Source organism: Typopeltis vanoorti, chromosome 2, assembly GCF_054136105.1.
Source record: "Typopeltis vanoorti isolate ZY-2024b chromosome 2, IOZ_Tvanoo_1.0, whole genome shotgun sequence".
Classification (NCBI taxonomy): Eukaryota; Metazoa; Arthropoda; class Arachnida; order Uropygi; family Thelyphonidae; genus Typopeltis; species Typopeltis vanoorti.
Window position 1 is genome coordinate 185,043,789 of NC_143550.1, and position 14,811 is coordinate 185,058,599.

Genomic DNA, 14,811 nt, shown 5'->3' on the forward strand with positions numbered 1-14,811 from the left:
TCCTAACCGATTGGTTTTCTTTCAGTGAACATCATTGCGTTGAAAGATATTTTTCCCGCAGTTCTCTCGCCCTACCTCCCCGGAGTGGCTCCGCTCTACCTGAACGTGCGAAAAGATACCCAGGTAAGTGCGTTTCTTGAAATTCGGGGAAGTCCTCATTAATCGAAACGTTTCGAAATGAAAAATGACGTTCGGGACTTGATTCGGAACAACTCGCTCGATGCCGCCAAGTCATCGGGGATTCTTCATTCGACAGGAAAGATCGGAGTTGAATTTCCCTTCATCTTGGATGCGCAGGGAGAATCTGTATAAGGGGGCTTTTCAATTAATGCTGAGTTAGCCGATCTCACACAGCGATCAAGTGGCTTTCGTTCTGCAACCCTGCCTCAGAATACGCACAATTAACAAAGAGCAACGTAATTGCCTCATTGCGTAATGGGCCTCTGTAGTTCTCAGTCGGAATCGACGGTGCCAGCGGTTGGAAAGACATCAGCTTGAAATCCCTCTAGGAATTGCAAAATAAAGAATAGGAATTGCTAACTCACCTTCTGTTGTAAAGCCCTTTAAAGAGTTTTGCAAGTGAAAGTGAGTTAGCTGGTCCCTTGACGAGGTAAAAGGAGTTTTCCAACTCGAAAAAGCTTCTATTTTTCATTGCGTAGAACAAGCAAAGCTGACAGAAGAACACGCGCAATATCCAACTCTCTGCCTCGTTCGCGTTTGATGATTCGGCCGTAGTTCCACACACTCAACCAATCTATCATAGTAAACTTGCTTCCGCTATAAATTCGAACCAACACATCTCCCGAGCAAACAGTTTACAGAGAGCCATCTGGTGGTGGCCTGTCCATCGAGAACAAAGCAATCAAGAAAATAATACACTGAAAAGAGAGAGACAAAGAGAAAGTATGGACTTGCGCAGTTGTGTGCACCCCATTAAGTATTCTCTAAGCCAACAATTCTCATTACAAAAACAAAGCGCGGTCATTATTCTTAGCAAGTTGTGTTCGCCATACGCTCACGCTCTGAAGCTGTTAATCTTTTCTGATCCATGAATTGTATCTTAGTGCTGAATGCCCCGCTGGTTATAAACACTGCGTGTTGTGTCTTTATTTACAGGATCTTCGAGAAATTTCTCTCGGCTCTCAACAACTACTCTTGGCTCGCATATTCTTGGCTCTTAGCCAGCACCAGTAGAAAAATATCTTAATGCATTCTTTCTAAATAAAAGCACCCATTGCATCGAACAATGGCCATTTCGCTTAACCTCCCTAAGGCCAGCCAGATGCGTAGCAGTCTCGCTATTGACCACAAATCTCCTGGAATCGGTAAACAAACCTGAAAATCAATGTAGCTGGCATTAAGGGCTTCTGAGAGTCAATCAGCGGAGATTCTAAGAATAAGAAAGGAACGTCCTGCATTACGACATCCCTCGCTTGGTTGTAATGTGCGGTCTTGTTAGCACCTATTTTGGGGAAGCAGCCGTTGAAATTTTTCGAGTTGTTTAAAACGATAACAAGCGAAAGGATGCGTTGCAGCACGTGACATTTTCCACTCCTTAAGCTGGAAACATGAAATAAAATTGGAATGTTGGATATCGACTACTGGTGGTCGATAGCGCTGCAGACACATACCCCTGTAGCCTTTTGGGGGAAAGGTGTTTGAGGAATTGGGAGTTTAACGACTTGACAAACTGTGCTTGCTTTAACTATTGTGTCAATGCAGAACCCCCAACAGCTGCATAAAGTCTTTCTAGAGAAGATCAAGAACCTAATGAAGGATTGCAATTTGTGAGAAACCCGCGGATGTCTTACTTCTCCTCTTTCGTTCTCTGACTGCGGAATGTGTTTACCCTTTCACTCCACGTGATAGTTACAAGGAATGGCGGTGATATCCGGTGTTCTGCATGGGACTAAGTTCATTCTCCAAGTGGATCTGCACAGATTAATATCAGTTAGGGAAGAATGTTCTTAAAAATGTTCAAAATTCCAGTTCATTTCATTGAGCTAACCCCTAAAGTTTAATTGGGTATTTTGAATTCATCTATTTTCCAAGAGCTCCTCGTGTGGATTCTCTTAATCCCTCGGTCCTGGTTGCATTTAATGATAGAATCATTATATCTGTTCCTTTAGGCTGGCAGATCAAGGATGTGCAGCGAAGAGATGAAATACCTTAACCGAATAGATAGATATAAACTTTATTCTAAACTTCGTAGTGTGGTACAAAATTTTGAACAACCCTATGTGTAACCTAAGAGCAACAGTTTGTCCACGTCACGCTGTGCATAAAGTTACAAAAAGTTATGTAATACATCATCATTAAATGCAGGTCCATATAATATACATATGGATATTATTGTTATAATATAATATAATAATAAAATCCCAGGAGACATGCTAATATGTACAGAAACATTTGCATAACATTATTCTATTTTGAAACAAAATAACACAAAGTAATTAAATGGCATTTAACATTATTTTGAACAAAAAGCTTCCTCACTTCTGGGAAAATAAATATTCTTTCATTCGAGTTTTGTATTTATTTGGGTTTGTTTCATTTCTTATTGTTAAAGGTAATGTGTTGAATATTTTTGGTACTAAATAAGTATAATGTTCGTGTGTTGCTTCTTTATTTGCGTTAAGAACTAAATATTTTAGACCCTTTTGTCTACTAAGGAAAGCATTTTGTTTGATATTTATGTATTCGTTGTCGTTTTTATGAATAGCAGTACGTATAAATATCTAAGGGACGGTGTGTTTTGTATGATGTATTTATTGCACATTGCAGTATCCTTGTAAATACACCATATTAAACATGGCGCTCTGTAATCTCCATTGGCTATGCGAAGTTAGATTATAAGATGGCCATTTTTATGGCGCTACAAATCTATCAGTTTCGAAAATTTATTACCGCCATCTTTCTGTCACAACTGGAACTATTTGCCACTATTAGAGGGGAGATTACACAAAGTTTTCATAGGTAGGATGTCATTTGTGCTGGGTGGAGCGATCTCTCTCTCTCTCTCTCTCTCTCTCTCTCTCTCTCTCTGAGTATTGATTGGCTAGCGGGTGCGTTCGTTGTCTGTGTCTGCAGTAACTCATCGTAGATGAAACATGGAGCGTGGCCATCTGGGACAGATTACGAAAACCATCCTGGTTTCTAAACACCGCCAAAGCCTTTCTCTTCTTCGCTGGTAATGTCGATATTGGGGATGCGAACGCTGCCGACCACCTGGTGCAGAAATTAATTAGCGTGGCAAGGGACAATGGAAACCGTGTTCAGTTTGTTGCTGCTCCGTGCACTGGAGGATTGGATTCGGCGTTTATAAGATTAGACGCAGTACAGGATTACTCATGTCCTTTAGGAAAATCCCCTAAACGACAGGGCCCCTTGAATGCAAGTTACATCCGGGAATCATATTAAACGACCCGATGTATCCTTTCGTGGCACTAATATTTTGATCACGCAGTATACACAAACGATTTAATGCGCCATCCCAAGCAACCCGCCAAGGGCTTTGGCTGTCAGTTCTTGAGAGTTCCATCTCACGAAGTTTTCTTCTTCTTTTATTTATTTTTTTTTCTTTCGGACACATTCGCTTTCTGTCACGTGCCAGCATTTCGGCCGAGAACACCAAAAGCTTGACGACGTGATGTACACCGACTGTGAATAGCGAGCGCAGCTTAAAAAGAAAGAAAAGATGTTGAGCGAGTTAAGATCCTGTCACTCGAACAGATTTCATTTTCTTTCAGCTGCCAGCGCACTTCCTGCACGTCACTTCCTGCACGAAGCCCTTTCTTTAAGTGCCGCTATTAGGAGGAGCATCGTGCTGGCGAAAGTCGCCGAAAGAATCCTCTTTTTGTATTCATAGCACTTCTGAACGTGCGAAATGTAAAACTGCTAACTTACTCCAGCGTGACCTCCCTTCGTGGTTAAGGAGGAAAGTGTAGAATTGCGATCATAAAGTCAAAAATAGTCGAAGAAGAGGGAAGTTTGCTGTTCTATTTGAAGAAAGTGTGTCAGTTCTGGTTGGATGACGAGCCTTTCGAGTGGATAGAAAAAAGTGAGAGAGGGTGTATGTGAGGGAGGGAGGTATTGGCTGTGCTGATGTCTAATAGAACACCCACAGGAGAATGAACGGTTCACGAAACAACTGTTGAAGAGGTGCTTCAAAAATTTAAGTGGAGGTCGCTTGGAATGTTTAATTAGTTTTCGAAACACATGAAACTGTTTCAAGCTTCACCTGCTTCTTCATCCTTTTCGCATTCTTTACCACCATTTCTTTTTTCTTACGCGGCAACAGGAGAATCTTATCTCGAATTTATCTTATTCTTTTAACGCAAACTTATCTCACTAAATAAGCGTCAGGAAAGTGTCTGTGTAGCCTTGTGATAATGTTTTTGAGTTCCGCAATACTTGCCGGCTGAAAAAAGGGCCGTTATAGGTACGACGCAAGACGCAAACTCGAGGAACTCTTTCCAGGCCTTTTTTTTCAGCCACTTTCAGTGTTCATCAACCATTCATTTAATGAGTTTCTTTTGGAAATTTCGAGTTTTAACTCGATAACTTAGGAAAATCTCACACTTTTTTAGACAATATTACCAGTTAGGTAAGAAATAGCAACAGAACTCTGCTTTACATTCTCGGCTTCTCTGAAGTCTTCAAAAATCATCGGAAGCCGTGAACTCAACTATCGGCGATGACTAGGAGTGCAGACAAGCTGCCTTTCGATTTCCAAACAGCTAAAAGTATTCTTCCTACTTCCTTTGGGACATAAACGGAAGCCTTTATGAACATGAAAATGAAGCATTCCTGCAATGAGTTTTCTTTTCATGTGACAAAACCTTCAGAATTCAAACGTTCTGTATTTTCACTTTACGTCAGTATGGAATGATTATTTTTGTAAATTGGCACAATTTTAACAATCTTCTTCTTCTTCTTCAACCTTTTGGTTCCCGTCCACTGCTGGACGAAGGTCTCCCCCATGGTTTTCCAGATCACTCGGTTTTCTGCCTCTTCCATCCATCTCACTCCTGCAATTTGTTCCAGTTCATCCCTCCACCTTCCTCTCGGTGTTCCTCTTTGTCTTGCTCCATCCATTGGTCTCCATTCTGTTGTTTTTCTAGTCCATCTCCCGTCACTGCATCTGGCAATATGGCCAGCCCATCTCCACTTTAATGTGTTTTGCAATATCCATGACACATGTTTGAGATCTTATCCAGATATTTGTCTTCCTATCTCTTAATGTTACTTTCAGCATACTTCTTTCCATGCGATGTTGTGTTGTTCTCAGCTATTTGTTCAGGGCTTTTAAATTCCATGTTTCTCCTCCATATGTTAGGACAGGAAGTATGCACTGGTCGAAAGCTTTCTTTTTAGACTCATAAGGATATCCCTTCTGAATATGTCTCTCATTTTCCCATAAGCCATTCATCCAAGGTGAATTCTTCGTTCAATCTCTTTTCTTTGGCACTCCTCAAAGGATAACAATTGGCCCAAATATACATATGAAGTAACTTGTTCTATTTCATGCTTTTCAATTTTGACAGTTCTATGGTTAATATATTTATTCATCATTATTTTTTAATCTGGAGGCTTCATTTAGCTGATTTAGCCTTTCTTCCAGATTTTCAAGATTATCTGCTATTAGGACAATATCATCTGCAAATTTCAGATGATGCAGCCTTTCTCCATTTATGTTTATTCCTTTTGTTTCCCAGTCAAGGCTTCTAAATACTTCCTCTAGTGCAGCTGTAAATAATTTGGGAGATATGGTGTCGCCTTGCCAGATGCCTTTTTGTATTGGGAACTTTTCACTGTTTTTAGATAATTTAATTACAGAAGTTGAATTATTGTAAATATGTTTTAGTGATTCAGTAGATGGTTTCTCAGTTCCCTGGGTTTCAAGTGCTTTTAGTGTTGCAGATGTTTTAACTGAATCAAATGCTTTTTCGTAGTCTATATAGGCCAGACATAAGGGTTTATTGTATTCAATTGATTTTTTAATCGAATACAATAAATGTCTTAATGTGTGAATATGGTCCAAATATTGTAATTCTTTCTAAACCCAGCTTATTCACAGGATTTCATTCCCTCTAGTCTAGATTTTAGTCTATTAGACTAAATTCAGAAAAAGCAAAAACGAATCATCAAAGCCGCCGTACGAAATTGAGAAGAGCGTTTTTCATTCTGTTTTTCATTCTTTTACTACAGTATTTTGCATTCTCGTTTTGTTATTGGATGCATTCTCATTTTCTGTGGTTCCCTGCGTCATATTATCGTTGTCTTCTACAAGTCGCCTCTGTTTTCTTTAGCTTTTTCAAAACAAAACAACAAAAAAAAATCAATGGGCCAAAAAGTCCATCTTCACATCTTTCAACGTATTAAGCCTCAACTCGACCTTCCACAAACGTAATTAATACTGTGATACTGTGATGGAAGAGGTAAAGCTATCTCTTTATTTTTCTTTGTCTCTCAGTGCGTGTGTTCTTTGGTCAGTTTGTCCCTTCTGTTGGAGAAAAACATCCTTAATTTTAAGGGAGAGAAAATGCTACTAATGTGTTCAATGGGAGTTAACCTATTTCATGTGGGGATCGGAGGAACTCGGTTGCAAAGCCCTAATAAAGGTTACTCACGTCCTATGCCGAAATTAGCTCAGCACCTCCGAAGGTTGGTTAGGTTAAGTTAGGTTAGGTTAAGTTAAATAACCTTCGGAGGTCAACCTACTGTTAACCTCAATGTACAATTAAACGATAAAAATGTTATTACAGTTCTGTAGTTATCTATTTTTGTTAATTTGCTAAGACATTTGTGAGTTCGTTCCAAGATAAGCCGTGAATATTAAAATGTCTTTCATGATTAAATCGCAGTAAGAAATATTCATCCACGTGAATATTAGCTACGTAATGCATAGAATAGTGTCAATAACGTAGGCACTTCAGATTTTATTGCGAATAGCAAAATACACGCCATCCACTCTGCATAGCGCTCAACAAGAACAAAACAGTTGCGCTTTTATAATCAGAAACATTCCAGATAAAATTCAATTTATATGCAGGTGATAAATCGATCTGCATAATATGGACCTAAACGGAGAACCAGGATGATGTTATGCTGAAAATTCCCCATTCCAGAAATTATCGCAGTCCATGGAGCTCCTCTTTAAGTTAGAAAAATAGCGAGCACCCACACAATGTAGCCCGAAGACGTTTTGTTTCTATTAGCTTTGCCGTTGAAAAACACTGAAAATATTGCCTGGCCCAACAATATTTCAAAAATTTCAACGCAACAAAACAGGCACTAAACTTACAAGAGTTCCAGTAGATGGCAGTACCTGTGGTATGTCGAAATAAAAGAGAAATGAACTGCACTCTCCACCTATTCAAAAAAGCTGTCCGGATACTTCCTGCTCTTCTAAACATAAAATGTATGTCGTCCATTAGCCTAAGAGAGTACTTTGTTTTGCTTTAGGATGGTCGTCAAGCAGCGCCCTCTAGATGGCAGTGGAACGCACCATAAGAATTTACAGTAGCCGTAAAATGCGATCCGTCACCCATCCTTTACTCGTAGAGAGGAAAGACCGGATAAGAAGGGTTTAATCTCTCTCTCTCTCTCTCTCTCTCTCTCTCCTTTATAAGAAGAATAAGAGTACGATCGAAATTACAGCAGTGCCACCTAGTGAACACATTTTCGCTGATTTATTGCAACCAACCCACTTGCAAACCATGATAAAGCACATTGCAAATACACCGATCCTCCAAAAGTAATGGCCCACTTCGGTTTAGATATCATATTATTACAATACAGACATTTGAATAATGATATGCAGGTAATTATCAGAGGGACTTTAATTTTATCGAAAATTAGTCAAAAAAGCAGTCGTTCGTGTCGTCGGCAAAATGCACTCAGCAGACGGAATATTCAGGGAGTCATAGAATCAAAGGAAATTCGTGGATGAATTGTGCCCCTCCAAGACAAAGTGGATTCTGTCACATCTCTTCGAAGATTTTCAGCACGATCGCATTTTCTCAATTCATCGAAACGTAGTGGAAGAACTTATGAAGATGTTTCTGCTGATTGCTAACCACAACTTCATGCCATGATGTAGATAAACCATTTTATTTTGAAGGAATGGCTATACTCGTTTCATCTGAACAATTGCTAATCACAGTGCATGAGAAGAGAAACTAAAAGAGGGATGCGTAGCGTCAATGAAATAGAAAACTCGGACCATTTCATTTGGATATCCAATTGAAGTGCATCCTAGTAAATGACAAACATATTTGCATTCGGTTGGAAAGCAAATCCCATGTAAGAATGCCTTTTTACAGGTTTTTCATCCCTAAAAGAAACAAGTGACCGAAGAAGACACAAAATAATCAAACATTCATCCTTCATGACTTTAATTCTAACCACTGCAACTGCAGGTGAAGCCGCAGAATATTTCACGAAGGCTAAAAGAGATCACACGTGGGTGGAAATCACTGCGCTACTCAGTTACCGAAATGAAGAGAACGAAAATTAAAAATATCTGACGAACATAAAGAATTAAAAAAGAGTTCAAGAATGAAGCTTAACGGGCGATACGATCAAGAGGTTGATAAAGCGGGAGAAGGTCACATAAAAGATGCCCGGATGAAGTAGAAGACAATCTTAGAAAGATGGAAGAATTAAAGAATGAGCAAGAAAGGAGAGAAAATGAAAGTCTGTTCCGGTGAGGAGAACGTGCTAAAACATTACTCCAGGGTTTGATGTTTTTACTAACTCTTTGCGTTCAGCAACTGGAGAATCGGAGGCGATGTTTCCTTTCTAAGCAAACTGCGTTCGCCCTTAGCCGAGTCCTCCATTTTGACGTTTTAAATATTCGAACGTAACTTTTCGAAAATCCCATTCTGAGTGCTCAGAACACGAAATGGCCATTCCCTCTTCCCCCTCCCCTGCCACCTCGCTTCCCTTCCATCGAAAACTAAAATAATAATGAAGTCAGAGGTGTTCAGTGGCGTGCGGAAGGAAGAAAGAGACGAACGATGAGGATCGGAGCCGTAAACACACCTCTTCGCATCCTCCCATGCCACGGATAGCATCCCAGGCGATCAATAAGCGACAGAAATAGCCGAGCGCCAATTAATCTCCGGACATGTTCTCCTAATCTGGTGCAACACTGCAGACTCGCAAGCTTCCCTTTAACGTTCCTGCAACGCACTTCCTGTACGACGCCATAACGAACGACGACAGCCCTTCGCCAACCATCAGCGCCACTTTAAGCCTAATTAATCATTAATCCACGGCATCGACGGGCCCACCCCTTTTTCAGCGAGACGGGGCACGTGGCGAATGCTAACACCGTACGAGGCCGTGTTTCTGCAAGATCCTCTTAATCGGGGATGTGATGAATCCACGTCGACTGCCACGCATCGAGACTACTGCGATGTCTGTTTAAGATGTGTCAGCAGGATTCAAAATGTCTTTAAGATGTTTTTTTCTCTTCGCTGCTTATCTCGGTAAGCGGAAAACAATTGCCTGTTCGCGTTAGCATATCGCAAGATCGCTTCGTCCCCCACCCCGCCCCCACCGCTGTCACTGCTCTTATTATCAGCATCACCTCCGCCTTCACACCCGAATCATTTTTTTTAAAATTTCTCTTCCTTAATATGTTCGCGTGATGAACTCAATCCACAGAATGAAGTCACCCATGTCCTTCAGATTGGTCCCTACCCCTTAAGATTACGTTGGTGCCCAAATAACAAGTCAGCGAACGAATTTCCTTCGTAAAAAGAAAGTATGAATGTTGAAACCACGCGAATTCCAAAGACAGCGACAAGTCAGCAGATCTTTGATTGTCGTTGTTCTGAAATTTGCTCATCCGCATTACGTAATGCAATTATCCCGATTTCCCTCTTCCTTCTCTCTGTGAGAAACAGCTCAAAACTCATAAAGTCCAATTAGTCATTTCGTAACCACTCCGGTGAACAGCGAAATTCACACCAAAAAAGCGAACAAATTCGATATTATTCTGTGATTCTACTGCCAAATGAAATGCATTATTAATAACGAAAGAGATTTTAATCAGTAATATTAATAAATTAATTTTGCATTTCGTAATATTTTACTCTCAGACTTGGTGATCTTTCAAAGGAACTTTTTAAAATCGTTGTGGCTCGCTGAGCACAGCGAAGATTGGATTCAATGTAAGCTCACACAGTTCATCCGATTGATAAATTCACGGTGTTTTCGTCATGAACGATGCATAAAGAAAATTTTAGTTTCATTTTCAAATTTATGTTTGAGTTTTTGTTCCGTGTCAGGTGCTGTTTTCAGAATAACAATTTGCTAATATCTGATCTGTAAGGACGCTCAAAGCCTAAACTTGAAAATGGTTTCATCGACTTCTTTTACTACCGACAATCGTTCCACGGATGTTACTTTTAAAAGGTGTGTGAAGCTGCACGTCGCGACAACATAAAATAAAAGCAGCGCTTCGGAAGTAATTGAAGGCACGGATTTTCACAAATGGGTCGGTCTGTTGGCAGTAGTCATGGAAACAAGTGCTCGTCACATTTTAACAATGCGGCAATCAATAGCAGAAATATACAGACAACGAGAAAAACAAGGCGACGGAAATGATCGCTTAACTCGAAAAAAAAAAAGAGTGCGTTTCGTAATCGCCTTACGACATCATCAGGTATCGCAACACTTGAACCTAGAGATTGTTTTCATCATATGCATTTGTTTCGGAGAATTGTAATGATTCATTTTGAGTATTTATCAATTGCAAAGCTGCAGTTCAAACAGTCGACAAATATTAAATTCCGTACAGTTGGGGAGAAATTAGTATCATCGCGAACTAAAATTGTGCGCTTCAATTATACAACCGAAGCACATGACCGAAGAAACGTGAGGTTATCAAACTCTTTTAACTGTTCGCCTCAAACACACTACGAAAGTGTTCACAAACACAATTTTGATTTTCATTATTTCCGTTGTTATTGCGAGAAGTATGAGCTCATTTGCGACACACTTCGGTCATTCAAATTCGATTGCAGGTTCGTTTAAAAATAATGCGCGATAAAAGTAATAGCTCGTTTATCACGAGTAGAAATTTAAGGCTTATGTGATCAAGACATGTATACGTTTTATAAGCCTAGACCTTGGCGAGTTCTGGTATAAAGACCACATGATTCAAAGACAGCGCTAAGATGGTTACATTATGCGGATGAGTATTCGCCACCTGGCCTCTGGTCGATGGAAAAACTGCGAGAATTCACCTTCCGCCTTTCAGGCGGAAGGTGAATTCTCGAAGGTGAACCCATGCATACATTTCACTGTTGAACTTAAAAACTTACCATTTCTTTACTTACTATCAGGGATCTTTCTCTTGAACAAGTTAGCTCTTCTTTACACAAAAAATCCTTCCCACGGGAAGATGCTTCATCTGAAGACCACACATGTTGCATTTTTATTCTGGAACCCTGCTCAGACATGGTTCTGACCAAACATGGAACTTTACAAACCACTTCAGGCCTCCAATAAGCGAGGTGGTGATCTCACGTCGGGCGATGAAATGCATCTCTCATCTAAAGATAATCACAAACATCCATGCCCATGGCGGGATTCGAATTTATCTATTCAAATAGGTGGTTTGAAAGTCCCAACACACCAGGATATACCTGACGGTTTCTTTACCGACTCACGGAAAAACAAAGGGGTAGCTTAACTTATCTGCCGGGCGTTGTTGCATTTCTCTTCAAAGCAGTTGGTTAGAGACGACTCTAATTAATACTTCTTTGCATCGAGCACACAACGGAAAAAAATTTCTAATACTTCAACAACACGAACATTTCATCTCCTGCCATCCAGATTTTTACACCCTGCTAAACCATTTCATCTTCCCCTTACAAAACCAGTGGTCAATAAAAATCCACTGTTACCATGTTAAAGATGTGGAGCAGAATTCTATCTAGCCACTGCAGTATAATGTAATTAATTACCAAGGAAATTAAAACTCATTTAACAGATTTTGTCAATAAAATGGCTTTATAGTAAGACAAAAAATGCTGTTTGTATTCCTGAATTCCAAATTTCAATGAATCCTATTTAACCGGAGCAATAACAGTAGCGATACGCAATTCCCATACATTTTGCCATTTTGTGCCCTTGCAAGTGGTCCGACTGAAGCAAAAATGACGATGCATTTTGTAACGATTCCAAACAAAAACCGAATAAAATAAGTTCATCGAGATTACACACATTCACACCAGGAGTTACTTTCGGAATTGCGAATCTTTTGTGCGTGATTCTTTTCAAGTGCATTTGTCAAAACCACTTACGGAAGATTTTCGCACAAATGTAGCTAATTGAAAAGGTAGGATTATTCGCATACAGCGTAACATTCCCCGCTTTCATCTATGAAAATCTTCTCGAGTTAAAGTTTTGAAAGAAGTCAAGTTTTTCTAATTTGGATTGGGAGCGTCCTTATGAAACAAAATGTCTCCCATTTTTTACACAACTCATACCTGAGTTGGGGGTGACACTCAACTATCGTGATCATTTTCATTTGGAAATTATGCACTCTTTGCTGGTGGATGCTGTAAAACCACCGGCATAAAGTGTGCACTTCACTCGGAGTATCGTCCACCACTTGAGATTCCGTGTTAAATCTGTGAGCAACGAATCTTCACAAGTACGTTTCCATCAAAGGAGTTCATCGCTATTAAACCCGCAGCCACTTAGACCTCACCCTTAGCGAGGCAAAACAGTAACAGAGAATTTCTTGTGAGAGAATTCACTTCCTTGTAGATGTTCATCAGTGCGGCTTTAGAAAGTCCAAATCACCACACAGGAGATACACGACGGTTTCTTTACGGACTCACGGAAAAACAAAGGGTAGCTTAACTTATCTGCCGGGAGTTGTTGCGTTTCTCTTCAAAGCAGTCTTCCCCTTCGCTCGGAATCCACCGGGACTGCCGATGCATGACAGCACTGCTGATAGACGTCTTTTTATAAGAATGCGCTCAACACTTGTTTGTAATTTGTGTGGATCTCTAAATCAGCTTGAAATCTCCTTATTGTGAGCGAAATTATTTTGTGAGACCAAAACCTTTTTCGCTCAAGCTGTTGTGCGTCGAGCAAATTGTTTGGATCTTACATCGCTTATCATTTTACATTCGACGCCACTTCTTAAATAGTTTTCGAAATAAAACTCCCTTAAACGCCTAATGACATTTAGGTCAGAATACTGTTTGCTGAGGTTTGGCTTTTAGGAGATAATTTCTGATACCCAACTCTTTCATCATCAAACGAAAAATCACCATCACCTTATGTTGGACTGGAGACGTGCCAGACTTTTTTTGTTTGTTTGCTTTTTGTATCCAGGGACGACGGGCTTTCCTGATATTCCTGGTACTGCACTGTTCAAATGGCTCTGCAGCAGTTCAACAGAGTTTTATAACAATTATTGATGAGTATTTGTCAGTAAACCACACAGAACAATTAAACCACATTAAGCAAAACAGTGCAAGCTGCAATGGCGACACACTCGACAGACTCACTCAAAACGAAGCAAGCAGTGAAGTTATATCCGGTGGGGCGAAGACCCACTGCTAGCAACACCTTTCGCTTTCGACTAGGCCCGGATCGTTTGGGAAGTATATCGTATATTCCTTAGGTACGAGTTTTATTTTACTGTTGTGTTACTTACAGATAATCAAATAGAATAGTCGTGGTGGTAATGTACGACAGTAACTCAATCTATCGTGCGTTAGTTTTACGCTCTCATATCACCCCACCCACTCTCTGAAGACAGTCCACTTCAGGCTCCCTTTCTCACAACTACCCCTCTTTATAATTTCCGGGGATGAAACGTGTCGTCCCATTATCCGCGGCCTTGCATTCCCGTAATCTATCTGATAAGTTTCTCTCGCCAGCTCAGAACAGTGCGTCATCTCCTCTCCTCCTGTCTGCCAAGCTCTGCAACGGCTCTTAATTTATCTTTATAGGGTTGACATTTTATCTTCCTGTTCTGCTTGTCATTTTACATTCGGCGCCTTTCCACATTTCACATCAATCGATTCGTGAATGTCTCTTCCACTTGTCACTGAGTAGTGTTCGTTAAGTCTACCAGATGGCGTTGCGATGAAAGCATGTATCAAAACGTAAGGAGCAATTCTTCTTTTCAATTCCTTCTTGAGGATTTAGATACAATTGTTTTCTGTAAACAATTTTTTGCGCGGTGTCGACAAGCCTTCTCCCGGGATAATCCGGACGACTGTTCCTGGTTGTCATAGCAACGAGTTCGCATTGTTGTTAAGAAATGTTATCACGACTTTCAGCCTTGCTTTATTTAGCTGCTTTTACGTTTTTTCTCCTTTTTTGTCTTTTCTTTAAGCAAACGTATCTTTGAAGCTTTCTCTTCTCCACTAGAAAACGAAGACATTGACTTACTTTTTAATATTTGCGAGTTCCTCTTTGATATCGATCAGAATATTGGCTTATTTTCAGAGTTACTGCGGGCATTTTTATCCACCAGATGGCGTGTGACATCTGCCACCCATCGAGAAGTTAAATGTCGTTCTCCAAAAGCGACTTGTGTTATGACCTGCTTAAATACCAATCCTTCCAACCTCCGTTTCACTTCGGCGTGCGTCAAGACCTTCCGCACTACCTCGCTCGGAGCTTGTCACAGCACATTTGGAACACCCTGTCTGCTGACAGGCATTCAAATCAACTACTTGCGTACAAGTGCCTGGAGCCTTGCGAGCACTTTCTCTCTCTCTCTCTCTCTCTCTCTCTCTTAAAGAAAAAATAGAAGGGGGG

The 14,811-nt window shown here is 40.4% G+C and overlaps 1 protein-coding gene across 1 annotated transcript in view; it reads left to right on the forward strand.

The window, feature by feature from the left end:
• Window positions 1-14,811, forward strand: part of LOC150109733 (fasciclin-1-like) — a 100,345-nt gene that overhangs the window by 20,022 nt on the left and 65,512 nt on the right. Inside the window, exon 2 of the mRNA XM_090403135.1 lies at window positions 26-123. Coding sequence (XP_090259261.1) covers window positions 26-123 — 98 coding nt within the window. The remainder of the gene's footprint in view (window positions 1-25; window positions 124-14,811) is intronic.